The sequence below is a fragment of the Marmota monax genome, unplaced genomic scaffold, assembly GCF_021218885.2.
Source record: "Marmota monax isolate L192 unplaced genomic scaffold, Marmota_monax_Labrador192_F-V1.1 WCK01_AAM20220418_F8-fsc00137, whole genome shotgun sequence".
NCBI classification, from domain to species: domain Eukaryota; kingdom Metazoa; phylum Chordata; class Mammalia; order Rodentia; family Sciuridae; genus Marmota; species Marmota monax.
In genome coordinates this window covers 3,558,077-3,581,355 of record NW_026692854.1, presented here as the reverse complement: position 1 = coordinate 3,581,355, position 23,279 = coordinate 3,558,077, and the positions used below count along the sequence as shown (strand labels likewise).

Genomic DNA, 23,279 nt, shown 5'->3' with positions numbered 1-23,279 from the left:
AAGGGCATGCCACTACACAACTGAATCAATAGTGGTGAAAAAGGTTAGTTAGTAGTCACACGATAAATGATGTATCATGTTTACATTTCAAGGGCACTAATGTCCTGCTAAAGAGATAGTACATGCCTATGCACCCGGCAAAAGCCTGTTACTGAATGTCTGATGCATTCTAACAGCATTTCATAATGGAGTAGCATTGGCTGGTAAGGATCCACAGATGAAGCTGACAAATAAAAATACTACTTAATTGCAATTAGGAGTGTGTATATGAAAGGCTGGGCAATGACGGGACTGCATGTACACAACTACTATTCTATTTTCACATGTGTTTAAAGCACACTACAAGAAGCAATCAAGGAGCAAAGACAATGGTACATTTCTTTAAAACTTATAAATGAAATGAATATAAATAACTTCTACTCATGAATTTCATTATATTGACAAAGGCTGACTCCCAGGGGCAACATATATTCAAACACATTAAATTGGTAAGACATAGAGACCTACCTGTGACAAACAGGTAACATTATCTCTGTAAGACTATAAACACACAGTGGCAATGTAACTTTACTAATTCACTTGTGAAGGTTTGAATTCTCCCCAAAGACAAAAGCCCTTGAGTATTTCTTTAAATTACCAGTATTAGCATAGTGCCTGGCACAGAGATGCTCAAAATATGTCTGATTTCTAATAAGCTAATTATTATAATGGAGCAAATTTTGGAAAATCTTAAAATCATTTAAGTTTTGTATATCATTCAAAAAATGGAGTTAGAACAGTTTCTGATTAAAGACATACCCTGTTCTTCTTTGTTCTGCAAGATTGAATGCCTACTACGGGACAGACTTTCAGTCCAAAACAAAGAGGCAATATGCCTATTCTCATGCACACACTTAAGGGCTATGATAGAGAGATGTGGTGGTGACCCAGAGAAAGTGATAAATCCAAGCTGCCTTCAACAAGGGGGTGAGTGCTTAGCTATGGAGAAGGCTGCTATCAAGGAGAGCATACAAATGATATGGAACTTTGGAGAACATGCACATTTTGAAGGTTTGTAAGGGAAGACAAGTAAATAACAAGATGTCATAGAAATGTCCAAGTCCGTTTAGTTATATCCTGTGGAGCAATAACATTAGCTACATATCAGTTACGGCATCATATAGTCTTCCATCCCTTTACAATAATGGTCCACATTAGAGTTTGCTAAACACTATCCTTAGAGCTTTTATGTGATGCAGCACATTTAACCCTTGTAATAACCATGAGACAGGTATTATTATATTAGTAAACCCCATTTTATAGATTAGGCAGCGGAGGCACAGAGACATTAAATAACTTGCCTAAGGTTACAGAGTTAATATATAGTAACAGAACTATGAAAATAAAAGTAAGTAGACTGATCCTTTAATCCCTACTTTCTTTCTTCTGCCTCCCTTAGTTTTAAAGATTAAGATAATGACATCTTTCAGGACACCTCATAGCACTGTGATGAGAAGTAAATAAAATGATACAGAAGAAACTGTGTGAAACTCTAAGGAGCTTAAGAATGTAAAATGTCACTGGAAAGTGGTTCTAATAAGGTCCACTGTCCATTTATGGTGTGCTCAGACTTCCTTGCTTTCCTCTGGAGAGGCGTGATGGCAGTGAGGAGTTTGAGGAGAATCACTTTGGGGACTGACCTCCACCACCACAGGATGAATTATTTACCAGCAATATAACCAGGCATGCCTGGGAGCAAATTATTGATTCGAGGTCCCATTCCTAAAACCATATCAGATTCCTTTGTCACGCAGAAGGCAAAGTCAGACATAAATGGTATTTTGATGATTGGCTTTATGGGAGTTGATACTTAAGAGTTGACATTTTAATAAAAACATCTAACATAAATGATCCAGCTCTGTACAGCTCTTTTAACCTCAGTTAACGCTGTTATGGATTGATAATATCTTTCAAAAAGTTAAGAGTGATTTAGTTACTCCAATATCTTCTCAAAATGCAGACATTAAAATCCTGTCCCTCAATGTAATGGAATTCAGAGATCAGGCCTTGTGGGGGTAATTAGATTTACGTGAAGTCATGAGGGTGGGGCTCCTAGATGGGATCAGGGTCCTTGTAAGTAGAGGAAGAAAGACCAGAGCTCTCCCTTGCTTCACTTTGTGAAGACACAGGAAGAAAGCAGCCTTCTGCAAGTCAGAGGAAGACCTCAGTGGGAACCCAATCCATGGCTGCTGCCTTGATTGTGGACTTCCACTCTCCAAAAATATGAGAAGTAAATTCTGTTGTTTAAGGCACCCAGTTTAAGGCATTTTGTTATGGAAGGCCAAACTACGACACATGTAACTTTTAATCTGCTAAGCTCTGGGAAAAAAAATTTTTTTTTTGCTGCATCTTACCCCAGAGGCAAGGTAGTAAGGAGTCTAATGCCTTGCTAAAGGGCAAAGGTCAATAGCAGACAGGATTATGACCAGCATCCCTTGACTCCAAATCTTCTGCTTCTTTCCTGAGTTGCCTGGAAACTTGTTCTTTGTATTTCTTCACCCCAGGTCAGTTTTTAAAGCCTTTAAAAAATTACTGGCGAATAAAAATCTACCTTCAGTACTTTGGAGGCCACATCTCCCTCTGTGGCCAATTATAACTCTAGATTTGTTTGGTGGCCATTTCCTACAGAGTAAACCATCTTGAGTTTATCATATCAGGAGGCCCTTTTGGGTGTGCACTCTGGGACCATGGGCCCAAAGTTTGCAACAAGCTGGTGAGGCCTAGTTTCTTGACTCACAAAGATAAATGACTTTTAACTCTTTCTATCAACTTGCACTGACACTTTGCACAGTGTCACTTCAAATTCAGTACTAGCTGAGTCAGCAAACAGACTAAAAAGAAAAAGAAAGAAAAAAAAAGGTATTTATTCTTTGTCCATGTGAAAATGTCATATGCTTTAATCCTGTTAAACCCCAGACCTAGAATTTAAAGCTTGTTCCAAATCCTATTTTCAGAGTTGTGATGTTTGAAGGGTGTTTGTGTCTTAGAATGCATGTCAATAAAAAAATTATGAGGTTGATTTTCAAATCCATTCATAAACACCAGAAACAAAAAAGCCATCAAATTTGCATACCCAAAGGACAAAGTTTAAAAAAAAAAATAGCCACACAAAGCCCATTCAGGAGGTGAACCTTTTTTATTGGACTAATTACAAGGAAGTATAAAAGGGCAAGCTTTTATTAATCAAGCTCTTTTCACTCAGCCATGAAGAACTGTGAGGCAGAAAAAAAAAAAAAAAGAAAAAAAAAAAAGCAAAGAGACAGAGTAGAGTGTTAAAGTAAGCCTGATAATTCAATTCAGGATCAGGTGGATCAGAGGGAAGGCCATAAAAGTCAGGTAGAGATAAAAATTGAAATCCTAATCCTTTATAACACTCTATGGTTTGTGGAAATAAGAAGAGAAAGCAACCTTACTAATGTATTTATTTTGAGGCATCAATAAAGAAGGTTACATTTAAGAGAAAAGTGAAAGGTAACAAATAATACTGCTGAGATATTTTGTAGGATCTTGCCTTCTATGGCTAAACGTACTTTCCAACATAATCTCCATTTATTATTACATCATCTCTGTGAAATAAATGGGCAAGAGCAGGCATGAGGGACTTGTCCCAGATTACATTAATTAGGGAGTGACAGAACAGTCAAATCTCGACTTCTGAATTTCAGGTTGGTATTCCAACATTGTTCCTCCAACGTTTTGTCAAGCATGATAGTATAAACAGAGAATGGGCAGAGATGATTAACTAATGTGTACAGGCTTCTAACATGAAAAAAAAATCCTCCTAAATTTGAGTATTTCTACTTTTCTTGAAAATACTAAGGGATAGGAAATAGCTACCAAAAAGTAGAAAGGAAACCACCCAAGTTAGGACACAGAAGTTCCACTCTAATTTGCTGCTGTGCATACTTGGACCAAAGGGCTTAAACTAGCTGAGACCTCAGTTTTCCCACCAATATGGTAAAGATATTGAAAGAGATATATTCATTGATCCAGTGCTCTGAGTGTCCCGTACCATATGGTGTGCCCAAAGCCTGGGAAAGATGAGTCCCCTTCTGAAGGGTCTCAGTCTTGAGGGGATGGTGGGAAGACATCACACTCATACCAACGAATAAAATAAATTGTAAGGTGTGATAATAAGGTTCATATGGTGACGTGGATCAGAGAGGAAGCAGGTGATAGAGTAGGAGATAGTAGTTTTTATAGAGAAGAGAATTTTTAAGCTAAATTTTTAAGAAGAGAATTTAAGTTTTAAGAAGAGAATTTAAGTCTTTCCAAACTGACTTCCTTGATGATCAAGGTGTTTTGGGTAAAGTACTGTACATAGAGTCCATGCAAGACGGGTCAGATTTATGGGAAGGGAGAAGCCTCGTGTGATGTAAGGGGCTTCAGATGTTCGCAAAGGGCATTGTGTGTGGTTAAGGGCTTTGGACTTGCGAATATGATGAACCACAGCAGAACTGCAAAGAGGGGAGCAACTCCACCTGCCTTTTACAATGATCACTCAGGCATGGTGAGGACCTGCTCCAGGAGAACAGAAAGAATCTGACGCAGTGAGACCAGCGGGCTCAGGGTAATATTTTAGGCAAGATATGAGGAGGCACGTGGGGTGAGAGAGAATCAACAATACTTAGGAACGGGAGACCTAGGACCCAAAACAGTTGTGGGCTTTGGCAGAGCTGGAGTTCCGATGAGGTTTCTAGCTTGGGTGATTTTGTATATGGCAAATGGGCAGAAAATTGAGCTTGGGGGATATGAACAAATAAATCCAATGGCTCTTTTAGTGCTAAAATCTTTCCATGGAAGAAAGAGGCCAGGGTATTTAATGTTTTGTGAAAAGAGGCCCTCATGTATGAAGATCCATTTACTTAGTTGCAGTTAAGTGGCTCATGAAGCAGTCCCATATTTTAAAGTGGGCTGTGGACATGTCGTACATGGAGGTAGAGCAAAGAACTAGAAAGAAATAGAATGAAACTTCCAGTCCTTTGCCCCTGGGGACACAGGCACGCTGCCTTGTCTGTGGGTCTGTGGACTGGGTCATTCCACTTCTTTAGACTCATCAGTTGCTTGTGGGCAAAAAGTTTTATCTTCAGATTTTCTTTGTCTGAAAAACTTTTCTGTCTGTCCCCCATCCAGAACCACAAGTTGCTCACATAAAAACAAGGAATCAACTCTGACTTTCCTCTGTCCTTCAATTCCTTCCAGAAGCAATGATTGACAAGAACACGTCCTCATTGCATCCCCTTCCCTCTTTCTACGGATGCCACTCTATGAAATCTGGCCCCACCCTTCTGCTCAAACACAGCCCTAGCCTCCCACTGGCTCCCCGGCCTCCTCCATACAGCCCTGTCCCCATGAGCAGCCAGATTAGCCTTAAAAATAGAAATCCAATCATTTCACTCTCAAAATCGTCTTATGACTTCCAGCACCCCTACCCTGTGCACTCTATGTTTCAGTTCCTGCCAACCTCTGACCTTGTCTTGTTTTTTAGTTCTTTGAATGTTTCTTGTCTCCTCCCATCTCAGGGCCTTGCTGGAGTTGTTTTTGGCACGTGGGCCCTCCCTCAGCTGGCTCCTTCTTGCCTGCAGCCTCCCAGCTTTTGCATCTGCACCACCTCCAGTCATGTCCCTGGAACGTGTTCATCAGCATGCTTACCACACCAGACACCTGCTGGTTGTCTATCTCACTGAACTTCAAGGTAAGCCCCAGGAGAGCCAGAGTCTTGTCGGGTGTGGTGGCACACCCCTGTAATCCCAGCAGCTTGGGAGGCTGAGACAGGAGGATTTTGAGTTCAAAGCCAGCCTCAACAACTTAGTGAGGCCTAAGCAACTTAGTGAGACCCTGTCTCTAAATTAAAAAAAAAAAAAAAAAAAAGTCTTGGGCATGTGGCTCAGTGTTCGAGAACCCCTGGGTTTAAACTAAACAAAGAAAAAACAGAAAACCAACCAGTATCCTCAGATTATAGCAATGTGGATTGCCCAGTCACAGTAACTGTGAGGGAACAAATGAATGAACATGAATATTAATGCTACTGAATTAAAAAAAGAATTTCTGTCACAAAGATGATCAGGTTTATAAATGACATAGAATCTGAGCACTTAAACTGTAGGTTGAAATTAAATACAGGTTAAGAGAAAATAAAAAGGGTAAGCAAGTGAAGGCCAGATAGCTGCTAGGCAGAAAAGAGATTATGCTAGTACATTCTACAAAAGCAGAAACGTCTTAAAGTGAAGAAGCAGTATAATTGCCATCCTCATTGGCTAAAAGGCACTGTTGGAATCTTCTGGTATTTCTTGAAGCCCTCTTCCCTTGAAAACCATTCCAGCAATCACCAACATTCAATCAAGTCTCCCATTTGGGAGAGAGAGAGGCAGACATGCAAACTTGAATATTCTCCTTGAGTTTTTCCACCATTCCATGCCTACTGTTTACTCTCTTGCTGCTGAAGGCCCACTTCACAGAGAACACCATGTGAATAGCTCCCCACAGGGTGGCACAAAATGGCCGTCCTGAAAAGATAACAGTAAGCCCAACATGGCACAAGATGGCTAGCTGGTTGGTTTGGTGTTTTAATTTGGATAGATTTTTCTTTAAAAAAATGTCCGGAAAAAAAAAATTTCTTTTAAAGTTGGGGCTATGCACAGTCAATTCATAATAATCAAAATGACAATGAGGCAAACTATATTATTCTGGAGTGCTCCATTTGCCTCAGGTTTTAATATAATTTAAGCAAAGCTTAAAGTGTTCTCTTACTGGTGTTCCCAGGACTCTTGGGCCCTCACCACACAGGTTTTCCCTGCCTCTTCCCTCTCCTTGGAAAAAGAACATTAGGCACACAATCTTTTTTTTTTTTTTTTTGGTACTAGGGAATAAACTCAGGGGAACTTGACCATATCCCCAGCCCTATTTCATTTAGAGACAGGGTCTCACTGAGTTGCTCAGCACCTCACTCTTGCTGGGGCTGGCTTTGAACTTGCGATCCTCCAGCCTCAGCCTCCTAAGCTGCTAGGATTACAGATGTGCACCACTGCACACGGCTAGCCACACAATCTTATGATATGTGTAGACCTGGAGGAGTTCCTAAGATAATATTTGGAAAAGATCTGCAGGGAGCCTGGAGTGTGGAAAAGACATTCTCTACCAGCCAGAGCCATGCTGGCCTGCCAAAAATTGTTTTGAGATTGTTAACAGAGAAAAACTTCCAACGACAGGATCTATGATCAGTAAATGGCAGAACTCACTCAGGTCACCAGAATCTCACAGGAAACACTGGTACCCACTAATAGAGGACAAGAGAAGGTAGAAAGAGTCTAGTCCCAGAGAGAATTAGAGACTAAGGCATCCTGGCCCATTTCAATTTTAGGACCATATCACAAAGTCTACTCTAAAGACCATTTCCCCAGTATTCACAGCACATGCTCAAGTTTTACCAACTTTCACCTGTAGGTGGCAGCAGCTTTCTTCTGTTCTGAACATGGTTGCCTTGGCCTTTGTTTCCTAACACCAATATAATTCCATACTTCCTTTTTTAAAATTTTCATTATTAAATACTTCCTAGCCAGTGCAGTTTGAGGAAGATTGCTGTAAGTCACTTTCACGGTAAGAAATCAGTCCATTCTTCAGTTAAACTACAGGGTTCTTCAAAGAGCACAAAATAATTCCAAAAGTGATAAATAATAGTATTTTCTTTCTCTAATCCTACAAACTGCAAACACTAAGAAATGCTATGTTTCCTTTTATTTAGGTTTCTGAGGGGAAAAAAAAGGCAATGAGTAGAGTAATGGGAAAATAGATGGAACTGGAGAGATTTCTGTTTTACAATTACATTAATTTAATCCTATGGGTGATTTAAATCATTGCTTCTCCACAGGATGTAACTTGATGTGTCCATTTATAAAGGTGCTCTGCACATATTTGAGAAGTTTTATTTAGCCTTCATGGAAACTGGCTGCTTCTCTTTATTAGACAGCTATCGTTTCTGCTTAGATGTAACATGTAGCCCTTCTGGAAAACACATTTACCTCACCTACAGAGCTGCAGTCCAAGCCTATACCCACCCAGACTCAGGATCTTATGCTGTTAAAGAGTCAAGGGTCCAAGGGACTTGAAGTAAATTACAGCCTCATTTGAGGCTATAATAAATGCTGGGCGGGTCAATGAATCACCTAGGTGGTAGTAAAGAGATTCCTTTTATGTAAAGCTGAAATTTGATGGTGGGCTAATACCGAAGGTTTATGAAGCACTTTCTTCCAAGGTGATACTATGAACAGTTTTATCTCTTAGGCACTCTTCCCAAGACCCAATTTAAATAGTTTGGGTCAGACATCATTCATTCATTCATTTAAAGAGAATTACTGATGTGTAGGAAGCATAAAGGTTAATTAAGGGGCTGGGAGTGTAGCCCAGTAGTACTGCACCTGCCTGGGAGTAAGGCCCTGAATTTGATTCCCAGAGCTGTAATTTAAAAAAAAAAAAAAAAAGTAATTTTGAATCAGTGACAGATTTATGCCAGAACCCAAACTTGTAGACACAAGTTTTATGCATTTCATAGGTGGTTGCTCTGCTTTCTGCCTATTTTATATGTCATCGCAAGAACTATGTATGTTTAGGTTTAAAGAACACATTATAAAATATGTGGATGAAAGGCAGACTCTGGAGTAATGAAGGTTCAAGGTGATTAAGATCAAACACTTTTAAGTTTCCAGGAGAAGGGGGTCTGGGTCTCTTCTGATTAAACATCCTTAGTTTAGGCTCTTCAATAATCAAGAGTAAGACCTAAGAGAAGCCACTGATCTTAGTTATTAATGTTAGTGTAACTTTTTAAATCATCCAAACTATAAAAAAATTGTTGCTGCAAAGGGAAAACATTAAAGTCCCTACTGCCCTTAGCAACAGCTTCTAGAAGGATAAACAGATGGTGCTGGTTTAGGATGAGGAGTGTTTCCCATCATGTTTTGGTACTAACCTCTTCCTTTGGGAAATGACTCCCTCCTCAGGTGCCCTTAGTAGGACTATCTCCTTTGGTCAGAGGTTGGGCGCCTGAATGACCCGGACCCCTCATATGTGGCCATACCTGCTTTCCAGTGTTGTGATTTCCAGTGGGTGACATGAAGGAGTTGGAGCTGAGGCACTCCAGGCCTGTGACAGCCTATTAGCCCTGCTCCCTAGACTCTGGGTGCTTTCCTGGATGCGGTGCTGCTGGAGACCCCGTTCTCAGCTTTTCTCTGGCTCCCATAACTTGCCTTATGTCCTTCTGAAAAACTACCTTTTGCTTAAGTTGGCCAGATTCAGTCAGTTTCCATTACTTCCAACAAAGGAGCCCTATCTGATAAAGAAGACTAAACTAAATGATAATTCAGAGTTAATGGCTACAAGGGGACACTGGGCTCCACCAGACTTGGCAGCCTTCCAACTGTGCACTTAAGTAGCTGTGATCAACGCTGGTCTGATTCTGGGTTGGTTTAGGTATTTTGATAAACATACTATCAACTGCACTTATAAAACGTGGAACACCTTAAGATTTATAATCCTGAGCAGTATTCTCAGCATATTCATGAACACATTAGGATTTCTGATTGGGCTCCAATTTTAGCCATTATTCCTTCAAATACATATTTAGAAATCGTCTATACTTCATAATGGATGGCCAATGTTTTAGCCCAAATACACCTACTGAATGATTCCATGAAAGAACAAACTTCTCGATACACACATACACACACACACACACATATGTATATACATATATATGTATGTATATACACACGTATATACACACGTATCATAAGATCTTTCTTCATTTTAACGTGATATGTTAATTATAACATGACCGGTACTAGTGCTATTATAGATACACATTTCTTCATTTCTAAGAAATCAGGCAACATTGTCCTGCACGATATATTAATGATTCCACATGTTCTTCAGGTTTCATTACAACATGATCAATATTTTAAAGTTTAACATCTGAACAAGTTTAACAGCGTGGGAGGGGATTGCAATAGACAATAACCCATGTTACACAACTTAAAACCCTGTAAAAAGAACTTTCCCAGAGTAAATCATGATTCCAGATTGTATAAATTTTAAGTATCCTTTGCTGTATAAAACCAACCTAAAAGGTAACAATTATATGCAAATATGCTACAAATCCCAGGATTATAAACAAAGTCTTTTTTTTGTTTGTTTTGGTACCAGGGATTGAATCCAGGGGTTCTTCACCACTGAGCCACATCCCCAGCCCTTTCTATACTTTAAAGACGGTCTCACTGAGTTGCTCAGGATCTTGCTAAATTGAATTGCTAAGGCTGGCTCTGAACTTGAAATCCTCCTGCCTCAGCCTCCGGAGCCTCTGGGATTACAGGCATGCGCCATCACATCTGGCGCAAACAAGTCATTTGAATTGTGAACTAATCTCTCTCAGTCATGCTATAATTAGTTCACATGACATGATAGTCTTACACCTGACTACAATGCTGAGAAATTGCCAATAGAAATCAACAAAGAATTTACTGACCTGTCTGATAGGTTTATTACCAGGTTTTCCAAATAACATTCATATTGTTCTGAGTTGCTGGTTGCTAAAACCAAAATATTTGGGGACTTTTAAAAGAAAAATGTCTCAGAAGTGGTCACCTTTATGCACAGCATGATGTTACAGCCCTAATTCTATAATTAGGTAAACAATTACAGAAAAATAACCTACTTTCTTTCCCGAATCATCTTTATTTGGCTAAAGCAATACTAGAGACAAAATCAGCTGATGCCAATAGGAATGTGAACCACTTTTATCACAGAGGTCTTTGATGAAATTCTGGGTCACAAAAAATTTAAGAAAATTAGGCCAAAATTCTTTCATAAGGTCAATTTGAAATGGACCACAAGTTTATTCAATTGATTGTTTGTTTGGGGTACTGGGGTTTGAACCCAGGTATACTTTGCCACTGAGCTATATCCCCAGCCCTTTTTATTTTTATTTTGAAATAGTCTCACTAAGTTGAATACGGCCTGGATAAATTGCTGAGACCGACCTTGAACTTGTGATCCTCTTGCCTCAGGCTCAGGAGTCACTGGGATTACTGGCATGCACCACTGTGCCCAGCATGTGGGGTTACAAATTAACACTACAACATTTGGATTTATTTTATTTTTGTGGTGTTGGGGATTGAACCTGGGGCACCATGCATGCTAGAAGTATTCCACTACTGAGTCACATTCTCAGCCCTGAACCACTAATTTAAAGTCTATATAACTGTCATCAAACTGAATTTAAGGAGTTGGTTGAACCCATTAAAGAATTAAATAGCTGATACTGTGTTATATATAATATAAAGAATGTGGTTTTGAAGGGAGGTGAATTTGGAGATGGCTTCAAGTGAGGCACTTCCTTTTATTGTAATTTGTACATATCCAGGGAATGGGTTCATGCCAACATCAACTAATGGCCCATTTTCAGAATATGTTATCAAACATCAGAAGGAGCAAGCTTCCAAACAAAACCTAAAGCCAAACCTCTCCTATTGATTTGCCAATATGTATATGTTAAAAACAAGACCAAAAGAAAAAACAAAAACAAAAAAAAATAAAACCTACATGGGTTAGGCATTCAACTGTAAGTTTCATATATTAAAGTCCACATGTAATATCACGATTTTCTGTTCTATACATCAAGAAGCAAGGCAGTGGAAGACTCTGGTAATTAAAAGAACATGATCATGAATATTGAGTACACAAGGATCTGCAAGACAATGGGTGGGTATTCTGGCAGAGAGTGCAGGCCACATGTTGGTGAGGGCACCAAAGTCTTCACCAAGCCTTTTCTAATCTCTTGCTTGTCCTACATGTCACTCTAATGGGAACCACCCAGGCAAAAAACCTTCTGCTTAGCTTGCAATGAATTAAACATTCATCTGTTCTTGGTCTCCATGCTGGTAGACGAGTACCGCCTGGTGGAAAGACTATTGGACAGGTGTGTAGGGACTTGGATTTATGCCCAAGTTTGACATGTTACAGTTTTGTCTGGGGGCTTCCTTTTCTATGTGTGTAAAGTAATGAGGCTGATCTGAATTTGTGATGCTTACATTTTCCTTACATCTCAGAAACTATGAATTTGGAAATGCCCTATATTAGCTTTCTGATAGCAACGAATTCAGTGCCATCATCTACTATGGGGAAAAAAAAAAGTTTAAAAAAGAGAGCATGTTACTTTAATGGCAAAAATTCCATAAATTGCTGCTGATATTCCTCAAAAATATTCCATATAACACTTGTAACTGTGTGTATATAAATATTTAAGTTCATTGTAGAACTATATCTCCAACATTAAAACCTCAAATTGTGAAAAGGTTCTTTTTGCCCTCTGAAAAATTTGTGACACAAAATGTTCACACATCCAAATGTTAAATGCAATTCACATCCAGAATGTATCATCATTTGCATAGAGACTCTATTAAAACTGGAACTGTTTTGTGTATATGGGCTACATAAAAATCTCAGGCATGTCAGTAGGAAATAAATCATAACAGACTGGTGGCAACAGCATTCAATTGGTTAGAGAAAATTACTTCTATTTTACTGATGACAATTTCTATTAATAAACAGAGATGCTTTATTGTCTATGTCATCATCAAAAGAGCCCATAAAAAACTCTATCAAGTTACACCCACCACCAATGTTACGTAACAGCCCTTGGCTGATGTTTTGGGGACACATTCAAAAACAACCACCACTACCATCATCAAACAAGGATACATGCCCAACTCCTTTAAAACAGTAGGAATTGAGCAGGTGGAACAGGAAGCACAGAGGAGGGAGGAAGGGGTGAGAAGCTCAGGATGAACACTCAGCTGAGCATGTCTTCGGGACACTCACACTGATCCTGGAAACTTTTGGAGACTCAAATCGACTTCAATGTCCAGTTCACAGGTAATTCCCAGCAAGCCTCTCCCTGTCCTGTTTGAGCCTATACCTACACACTGAAGAACAGATTCCAGATCTCTATCTTTGATAAGAAAAGGACACATGTATCTTGGAAACAGTCACTCTCCTGTGGATTGGATATCAGGGTATAATAGCTTTAAGCAAAAAGATCTGCAAAGAACAATTTGATCTTCACATTTAACTCTCTAATAAGGAATTTTCCTCATTTGCTCCAAACAGAGCAAGAAAATGTAGCAAATGCTCTAAAAAAGGGTTCATATGGAGAAGGGCAGAGTATGAAGCCCAAATATGCCAGTTTGGCATAAGAATTATTATGTGCTGAAGGCAACTCACAAAAGCAGACACAAGAAACACCCTCCCCTTTCCCTCTTTCTACCAGGAAGGACAGGATGGCTCCTAATCTCAAGAGACAACTTTCCATATGGATCCAGGGATGGCATCAGAGAAATCACCTTACTAACCAGCCTTTATCTCCCATTACTTTATCCTGTCTATTTACCTTCCCATAATTTGCCATCCAGTTGTGTTCCTTCTCTAAAGAAGTTATCGTTCTTTTGTTAAGATGCTTCATAAGCCTAGGTTCTAACCAGTGCACACGTGATTGATGCGAGCCACCCATGGGCTGTGTGTGTGTGAGCTATGTGTATTTGAGCGTATGAGGGGACTGGACTGGCATTATGTGCTTCTTGGGCTATGCAACACATGACACCTGTGTGCCTTTCCTCTGGTTCTGCCTGTGATCCCACACAGCACCTGAGATAGGTGTGGTTTCCCAAGATGTCAATCAACCTGCTGACCACAAGACATCACTAAGACTCTATCTTTGGAAACCCAAGCCCTTGCCTTACTTGGGTGGAACTTTCTTGAATGTCTTTCCCCTAAATAAAAACTGGGGTTCGGGGTACGCTCGCTCTCTTGCTCCTTGCAGCACTGGAGCTGACCCTTGGGGTCACCGAACTGTCCTGTCTTAGAAACTTATGTTTGTGAGCTGCGTGGTTTCTTCACCATTTTCAAAGTTATGGATACAGCCAGCTCCTTTGAACCCAGTTCATATTTCCAGTCCGGCCAGCTGGTGATATGTGATGCATATGTTAACAAACCTCTCTTTACTTTTATTAATCTGTCTTTTGTCAGTCTAATTTGTAGGGTTTCAGCCAATGAACATAAAATGTGTAGAGAGAAAAAAAAATTTTTTTCTCTTATGGCAGTTACTGGACAGAGGAAGGTGTGGTTACCTGTACTTATGGCCAATATTGAAGGAAAGAGGAGTGAGGACCAATACATGAAACAGAAAGAGGTCCACGTGGCTGAACCCGAGGGTCCTCAATCCTCAAATCAGCAAAAGACTCCTATTAATATGGTGGCATTGAGGCAAAAGACATTCTGATAGGCAGAGTTTATATCTGGACTGGCCTGCTATCTTGACTAATTCTATATTAAATGAGTTGTAAGATGATCTTATAGTCCTTATTGGGGTGCTGATACACACCACAACAAGGTGTTATGGGCATTCTTTAATTCCTGGGAGTCAGCACATGGTCCCACATCCTGATGTCTGTCATGGATTCTTTAAGCCCTGGTGCTTACTCTTCCCTGGATGCATACACTGTGAGCACATTCTTTCTGTTCCAGCAGATTTTGTTTGCCTCGAACAGCCATTCTTGTCCACACATTTCTCCAGCTCCAGAGGAAAGGCTGCCACATTAAAGAGGCCAATGGATGCCACCTTTATCAACACTGTGCAGAGGAAAACACTATTTACAGTTTTAAACTATCTTTACTCAATAATCAACATTAGCTTGGTAGCTATCAACCACGGTCATTGACTTTCAGAACCTACCCAATGTCATGCATTACCTCAAGTCTTTTTATCTTTTACCAAATTCTAATTGCTTATGTGATAAATAATATTTTTTTTTTGCACTGAGTGGAGCGTTTGCTCCCCATCGTCAAAGAACCGTGGCTCCTAACTCACAAAATAGTGTTTAAGGATCTAACTAAACCCAGAGCTAAGCTAGTGATGAACTTGACATCTAATTCTATAAATAATCCCACACTCCTATTTTGAAGACATCAACTATCTCTTTCCCTTCCTCTCTATTGCTAGATGGGTATTTAAACTTTTCGATTTTTTCACAGCCAATATTTCACAAAGAATTACCAAATGTTTATCACTGCACTAGAAGAAGATGCTGGGTGATTCAAGGGCTTCTTCTTGGCCGGGTGATTTATTCCATATACCAGTCTCACCGTATTTGCCCAAGGAAGATTCAGGGTAGTATATATCATAGAAATTTTAACAGAAATTTTAACTCCTGACCCATTGAAGTAAACATATTTAAACCCAGTATGGTCGTGCTATCATCAATTCAGAAATGTCTCCAGGACTTTGTATGTCCATTTCAATCTTCAAAGGAGGCACAAGCTCAACTCTCTGCTTCCTTACTAATTCTAGGTCTTCAAAGAAAGCTTTTCTTCTCTGGGATGGATTTTATGACAGTCTCTATATTATCCATATAAATGAAGGAAGAGACTTCCCCTAGTCTCCACTCTCAAACTGGTCATAAATCGAGTTGATAAGTTCTCCCTTTGAACACTTTAGAGAATTATCCATTTTGTATTATAGATCATATGCTCATCGAGTAACGTGTGTATGACGTCAATACACACACCCAGGGAAGGGATGAGCACACAGGGCTTGAGGGTCTCTCCTTTCCATGTTCTCTCTCTCATACACAACCCCTTGAGAGTAGAAAGCACATTTTATTTATCTTTCTAATTTAGTGCTTTTAACAGTGATTGGGACTGTAAATAAATGTTGCTGAATAAATAAAAGTCGAATTTTCTCAAGGTTAACAGTAAAAGTCATTTTGTTTTTCATGAATTACTTCTCTGGAGATAAACGTAATTTAAACTCATATGCTGTGAATTATGTAGGAGCCAGTTATCACTACTCAAGTAGTCCAGAAAGGAAAAGGGGGGAAGATTTATTTGACTTTCAATTTGGCCATTGAGAACCAAGTTGGAGAAACTAGATTTCAAGACTGACAATTCTGTTCTCATCTCTTGGCTCTTGTGGCTCACTTGAGGGTCTCATACTCTGTATGTCATGAAGTTTCCTTAGGACCATGTGCCTTGGACTGAGAAAGAACATAGACTCCATGCAATGAAAGGGGGAACTGATTTCTTCTTTTGCTTTCAGGTAATGACCACCTGCATTGTTCCCTCTGTTTTCTAGGTTTGTCAGGGAACAATATGCTTTAGGGATTGTGAGAGACCAGGAAGGATACCCCAGCTTTTATGCAGTGTGTAAGCAAATGGCTTTCTTCTCTGTGCTCCATTTCCCCCTCTATGAAGAAAAAAAGCATAATATTTAACAACATCACCAAGCTATTGTGAGGGTTAATTAGATTTAATGGGGGAAGGGAGGAGAGTTGATTAGGTACCATTCAAATTCAAAGTGTCATTATTTTGTGACTAAAAATAACCCTGATTTAGGAATAAAATTAATTTGGAAGCTCAATCTTTGGTAATCATCTTCCTACACTTAAAAAAAAAAAAAAAAAAAAAGCCAGAGTTTCTAATCAAAATGCCACTCTAAGCAAATTCAAGGAAGGAAAAATGGAGATCTGTGAATTTCCATTTATCTTTGAAGTAACATCCTACACAGTTCAATTCTTTCTTTTTTGTTTCTTTCCTCTTCCTTTTTATGACACAGTATATGTTGAAAGGTTAGTTTGAGGCTGGAAAAATGTAAGCAAACACAACATTTTGAACCAACATTATTTTCTTTCTTTTATGTGATGACATTTGTGAAACCCTTTATTCCTTTACAGAATCAAAAATCAATATTTTGTGGTAAAATAACTTTTCATAAATTCCATTTATGTTTATGCAAGAAATAATTTGCCAATTTGAAAGATTCTTGGTATTCCTCCAATTAGAAAAAAAAATCCTAGATATTTAAAGGTAAGGCCGGTGGGAGGGAGAATCACCAAAATAGTAATCACTAAAATTAATATGATAGACTAAATACCTAACTGTGAAAATCCTCATGAGAAACTGAAGTTAGTACCTGAGAAAAATCTAGGTCGCTGACTAAATCTTACTAAAGAAAGAAAACATTCTTTTTAAAGGTAACAACTGGATAGTCCTGGGAAATGAAGTCATATCTGTTAGGAAAAAATACTGCACTCAAAGAGTTTTTGCTATGTGAAGAGTTTGGGCTAGAAAGGAATTGTATCAATGTTTATTTATATCTTTTCAGATGAAAGGTATTCTATACCCTTCAAGTGGTAGCAATGTATTGTCTAGAACATCAGGAATCATCTTCTTGACTTTAACACCATCCTATTAAAACTCCTCATAGGACTTAAGAAATGGATAAGCTAGACTGCATACTCACCAAGCAAACTTCTGATTATTCATTCGATTTCCCCGGACCCTTGAGACTGGGGACGGATGTACCCTGTGGGCAAATAAGAATAATATACTCACTGAAAATGTACATTACTGATTGCAATTGGGAAAAAAAAATACACACACACATCTATTTTTATAAATAATCTCTTCTAGGTTTGTTTCGTATACTATCCTGTAGAATTTGCTCAACTCTTAGTAAATGGATACAAATAAATTCCTGGGCCTGAAGACCTATAGGCCTTTTTTCCCTCTTTACGGATCCCAAATAATAAGGGCTTATCACAATGTTCACTGGGAAGCTCCCAAAGTGGGCTCATCAAATTTAATGAACTCAGGCACTCATTCATTCCAAAACAGTCACTGAAGATCTAATCCTGGCCAGGTGTAAGAGTGGGTAGACTTTAGTGGGTGCCTTGCTGGGCATAGTGGTGCATGCCTGTAATCCCAGTAACTTGGGAGGCTGAGGCAGAAGGATCACAAGTTCAAAGCTCAACAATTTACTGAGGCCCTAAGCAACTTAGTGAGACCCTGTTTTAAAAAGGGCTGGGCATGTAGCTCATGGTAAAACACCCCTGGGTTCAATTCTCAGCAACTGCACCTCCTCCACTCTTTAAAAAAAAAAAAATCGTGTGCCAGCCCTCAACAGCCCTCTTATAGATACTGTTTCCAGGAGGAGTGCACAGTTAGACAATAAAGGGTTGGGCTCAGGGGTAGAGTGGTAGCCTAGCACGTGCAAAGGCCAGGGTTCAATCCTCAGCACCACACACACACAAATAGGGACAAAGAGGCAGTCAAGTGCCCACTCTTTCAGTGGACTTCTATATTTGAAATCCTGGAAAGCAAGATAACATTATGCAAATGTCTAAGAGCAGAAACTGTGGGAATGGGTGAGGAAGGAAGGGTGAGACAAGTGTTTGTAGAAGAAAAACTTTTTGGAAGTGATGCTCTACAGCTGGGCTGTGAGGAAGGCAAAGTCACTTCCAAAGTTGAGCCAAGAAAGAAGTGCAGAATGCAAGGATCCACCAGTGTCTGGCACTGGGGTCCTGTGGGATTGGAGCTCAGAGCTCTCAGTTATCACCCCCATGGGAGCAGCTGCTGGACCTCCAACTGGCAAAACTACATGCCACCCTTCCAGTGTCCCCGCCACCAACTTCCTGCTTTGTCCCACCTTTCTTAGGATTTGTGAGATATTTTACTTTCTATTGTCTTCAGTCTTTAAGCTTCAAGCATTGCTTTTATTGACTAGACATGAAAGAAAGCAAACAGGGATTTTAAAGCTGGTCTGAAAGTCCACTTAGAACCACCAAGCCTCATCAGAACCCCAGTTCCTCTTGGCTGCTTAGCAAGTGGAAATCACTGTACTATTAAAACACTACAGTTCCAGCCCCTCCCAAGGCCAAAGGCAATCTTTCCCTAACCCAGCCTCGGCCCCCCAGTCAGACTGCACTTTGCACTCAGAAGGCTGATTTCTTCCAACATCCCTTATTAACATTCTTTTCCTCGCAGGCTTCTCTATGGCTGGTGCAGCTGAGCTGCTCAGCACAGATTTTCTGCTCTGCATGGGGGGAGGGGGTGTTAATTATGCAGAAAGATGGAGGGAGGCCAGACAGCCCCTCTGGTGAGCTGCCTCATTCAAGCACAGCCCACTTCCTGCTGTTTTGCAGCTACAAGGATCACCTGTTGGTATTGGCACCCTGCCAAGCTGGGGCCTAGCGGAAATGACAGACTCAGCTAGAAATGAGAGCCAGCTCATATTCTACTGCTCTACCCCAAGGGGGGAGAGCAGTGTGGGGGGGTGTGGGGGGGTGTGGGGGGGACAGACAGACAGACAGAGACACACTGTGTAATAAAAATGCATAAGACTTACACAAAAGGTAACAAAACTACTCTTCTGACTGCTGAAATATAACCCCCCAAATGGACATCAGAGCCAAAACAATTTCTCCCCAGATAAAGCCCGCTGACCTAAGGGAAAATGCTGGAAACCCTCTTGAACTTTACCTATACTCTCCCTGAGGTGTGGAGTCCTGTTAATAATGGTTTCAAGAACTAATCAGGCCCAAGTACTTACAGTTCTTTAATTCACCCTTTCCTTCAAACTTTTATTGCTTTAATTACTCCCTCCTTAACCCTAAAAGCACAAGGAAATTGTTTTGTTTCATCATGGTAGATTCTACCAGTTGAAGTTTGGAGATGGAAGCAATCTCTTACTGATGCTGCTTATTGCATACATGGATGGAAAATGATATTTGATCTGTTACCAGAATTTTCTCTAGGTATTTGCATCTTTTAGAAAGATTTCATTCATCATAGATCAAGTGTCATAAATGGATAATTTTTATGCTGGCTTAGTAGTCTTAGGAAAAGAATCCCTTAGGAAAGGCTTAGGAAAAGAATTTCTGATTGTGGGTATATGACCAAATGATTGTGAGGTTTCTTAAGTTAGAAAGATGAATCAAGAAAGATTTTCCTCCTCAAAAGAAGCACATTAATAACCTGGAATTTACTTCATCCAAAAAAGGAGAGACCTCAAGGCATGCATTTCAGCTAATTTATTTTCTCAAAATGATATGCAAAGGCTTTGTAAAGCTCAGTCTTTAAATTGTGCCATGTTTTGCTATGGTCTGCCTTCTTGCCACATATAGCAGCCAGGCAGGTAGAAAAAGTCAAAACCCCAGTAGGAGAAACCACCACCTAATCTGCATGTCATGCATTATTCATGACCTCCTGATTCCTGCACCTGCATCCAGGCAGGAAGCTTGCAGGGAATGTTCATTATTCTTCTCTTAGCTTCACACAGGCTCCCTTACTGCTAAAGCCACTTTGTTCTGAAACTAAGGGTTTCAGGCCTTAGGACTAACCACTGGATATGCAAAGAAAGAACACCAGGCTGAAGACAAGGGAGACCTTGGTTGTCCTGTGACATACCGGATCATATAAAGTGCTCTACTGATAGTTCACTTCAGATAGAAATGCTTACACTTGATTTGCATTAAACAGCAGACAAGTCATACCATTAAGGGCAGGGGTACAAATTATTCTATTAATATACACTTACTCATCTGCAACATCTAGCTCTCTTGCTAAGTGTCTAAAAGTTTTTACATGTCAAAATATAAAAATGGCTCTTCCCTTGGAGTACGAACATCAAAACACCTGATTCTCAAGTCTGTGGCAACTTAAACTTAATCCTGTCACTCCAGGTAGAGCTTGGAGGAAGTGGTTAAGAGTGCAAACTATGTAACAGACTTCCTGGGATCGAAGCCCAGCTCTACCTTGACCAACAGTGTTATTTGGACTGGGCGAGTCACTTGACCTGTCTGGGCCTCAGTTTCCTTATCTGTACAAATGGAGACAATACAGTCAGGTGCCACATAACAAGGCTTCAGTCAATGATGGACTGTGTGTAAAGATCATAATGGAACTGAAAAATTCCTGTTTAGTGACATCACAGCCATTATGATGTCTTAGCATAATGCACTACTCACATGTTTGTGGTGATACTGTACTGTGCTGCCAGTGGTATAAAAGCAGAGCTCACATACTCCCCTACAGTATATAATATTTGATAATGATAATAAATAATAATAAATAAATATATTACTGGTTTATATATTTACTGTACTATACTTTTTTTTTGGGGGGGGGACCAATGATCCCAGGGGTGTTTAACCACTGAGACATATCCCCAGTTCTTTTTTAAAAAACTTTTTATTGTTGTAGAGGGATATACAATATCTTTGTTTATTAATTATTTTGTTTTCAATGTGGTGCTGAGGATCAAACCAGTGCCCCACACATGCTAGACAAGCGCTCTGCCACTGAGCTATAGTCCCAGCCACTCTTTTTTAATTTTTGAGACAGGGTCTCGCTAAGTTGCTGAGGCTGGCCTCAAATTTGCAATCCTCTTGCCTCAGCCTCCTGAGTCACTGGGATCACAGGCTTGTGACACCAGCTGTACTGTATTTTTATCATTATTTTAGAGTGTACTTCTACTTTTTTTTTTTAAGTTTAGTAAAACATATGTGTGTTCCACTGGCAGCAGCCTTAGACATCTCCTGTTTACCAAATCCTAATTGCATCAGAAACCATGTCAATGATTAACGTGCAGCACTAGGTAAAGGTGGCAAAGTAAGCTCTCTGTTCATATAATGATGACCTGATCTAAGGATACATTTCTCTGAATGTAGCCCTGGTATTAAGGAATGCATGACTGTAATGATGCCCACTTCCCAGGACTGTGAGATTTGGATGACTTGTTAAAGTTCAGAACCATGTTTAGCACCCAGGAAGCAGGAGATGCATGCCACCTCTCACCAGCAACAGCACTGAGGGGACCTCCCAGCCTCCCTCCAGGGAGGGCTGGGAAGATGAAACTGGAATATCCATCTAGTTCCAGGTGACAGATTACAAATATGTTCTATGCATCTACAACTGGAGAGGAAAAGACAAAGAGAAATGAGTACATACAGAACAAGATGATCTACAAACTATGGTTTATAAAGTATGGCTTATCTCTGGCATCTCATTTTTTGTTCTTTACTAGAAGACCTAGATTCTGTTTACTAAACAGCACAGTGTTTCAGGTGTGACCCATCAAGGGACAGTAATGAGAGCAATACAAACTTATACCTATTTACTGAGCCTTTACTATATGCTTGGTATCATGTAAAATATATTAGACACTTTTTGTGATTTATCCACATATCATCATTGTCTGCATTTTATTTTTTAAGAAAATTGGGTTGGAAGAGTTAGGCGACTTGCTAGGGTTATACGGGGCTATTGCAGAGCAAATCTGGAACTTGAATACAAGTGTGTTCTCCTCCAGCATGTCATCCAGGCTGACAGACTCCCAGATACTCCCCACCCTAGCCCAGAGGGTGTGATAACATGAATTAGCACCAGGGACTCTAATGAGAGACTTAGTGTTTATTTAAGCCCAATTGAACATTCTATCATGGAAGTAGATGGAAGGTGGCAGGCACAGTTTTCTTGAACTAAAATTGTCATAGGACTAAATATAGCCATGTGCTGTATAACAACATATTGTCTAACAATACAATACTGAATACACCATGTGTAGCCCCTAAGATCAGATCGTATGTACCATATAGCCTAAGGGCAGCCATACCACCTAGGTCTGCATAAGCACACCCATGAAATTCACACAACAAAATCACTTAATGACATGTTTTGCAGAATGTGTCTCTGTTAAGTGACTCATGACTGTATTAGGCAGGGCATGTAACAGGAGCATGCTTTGTTCTCCCTGTGTCTATGAAAGTCCTTTGTTACATTAGCATTGTTATTTAAATGTACAATTGTAGAAATTAACTCTAACTATATCCACACTTCCTCACTTGTTATTTTCTCCAGAATCCAACCCAGTCGAGTTGGTGTCCACAACCCTTGGATGAAACCACTCTTTCCATGATCATTCACAGCTTCCAAGATCTCAGATCTCTAGGTTGATTCTCAGTCTTCACCATTACTGACCTAACTGATCACCACCCCAGAACAGCTTCCTGGATTCCAAGCAGGGCCGCTCTTCTGGCTTTCCTCTTCCTCCTTTTCCTTTGCTGAGACTTCTTCCTCTCATCCTTCATCTCCAAATGCTGATGTGGCCTAGGGGTCACTTTCCTATGACCCATGACCTCTTCTCCTCCACATTAACACCCTGAAGCCGAAAGTGTCTTCAATATAGCTCCCCTCACCACCTTACCCCTGCATAACGATGAGGGCCCACATTGTGCCAGGTAATGGAGATGACAGCGAGAAAAAAGGGAAAAGCCACCTTGTCCTCTTGAGGCATACTCTGAGCTGGGGGGACGTACAAAATAAACCAAGCTTATGAACAAATCACACAAGAAGTAAGAGCA

General features: G+C 40.0%; 1 protein-coding gene across 10 annotated transcripts in view; it reads right to left on the bottom strand.

Annotated features, from left to right (window-relative positions):
* Positions 1 to 23,279, bottom strand: part of Klf12 (KLF transcription factor 12) — a 438,833-nt gene that overhangs the window by 64,357 nt on the left and 351,197 nt on the right. For all 10 annotated transcript variants that reach the window (XM_058580971.1, XM_058580972.1, XM_046449453.2 and 7 more), the window contains one exon: positions 17,381 to 17,443. In XM_058580971.1, the coding sequence (XP_058436954.1) occupies positions 17,381 to 17,443 (63 nt within the window). The remainder of the gene's footprint in view (positions 1 to 17,380; positions 17,444 to 23,279) is intronic.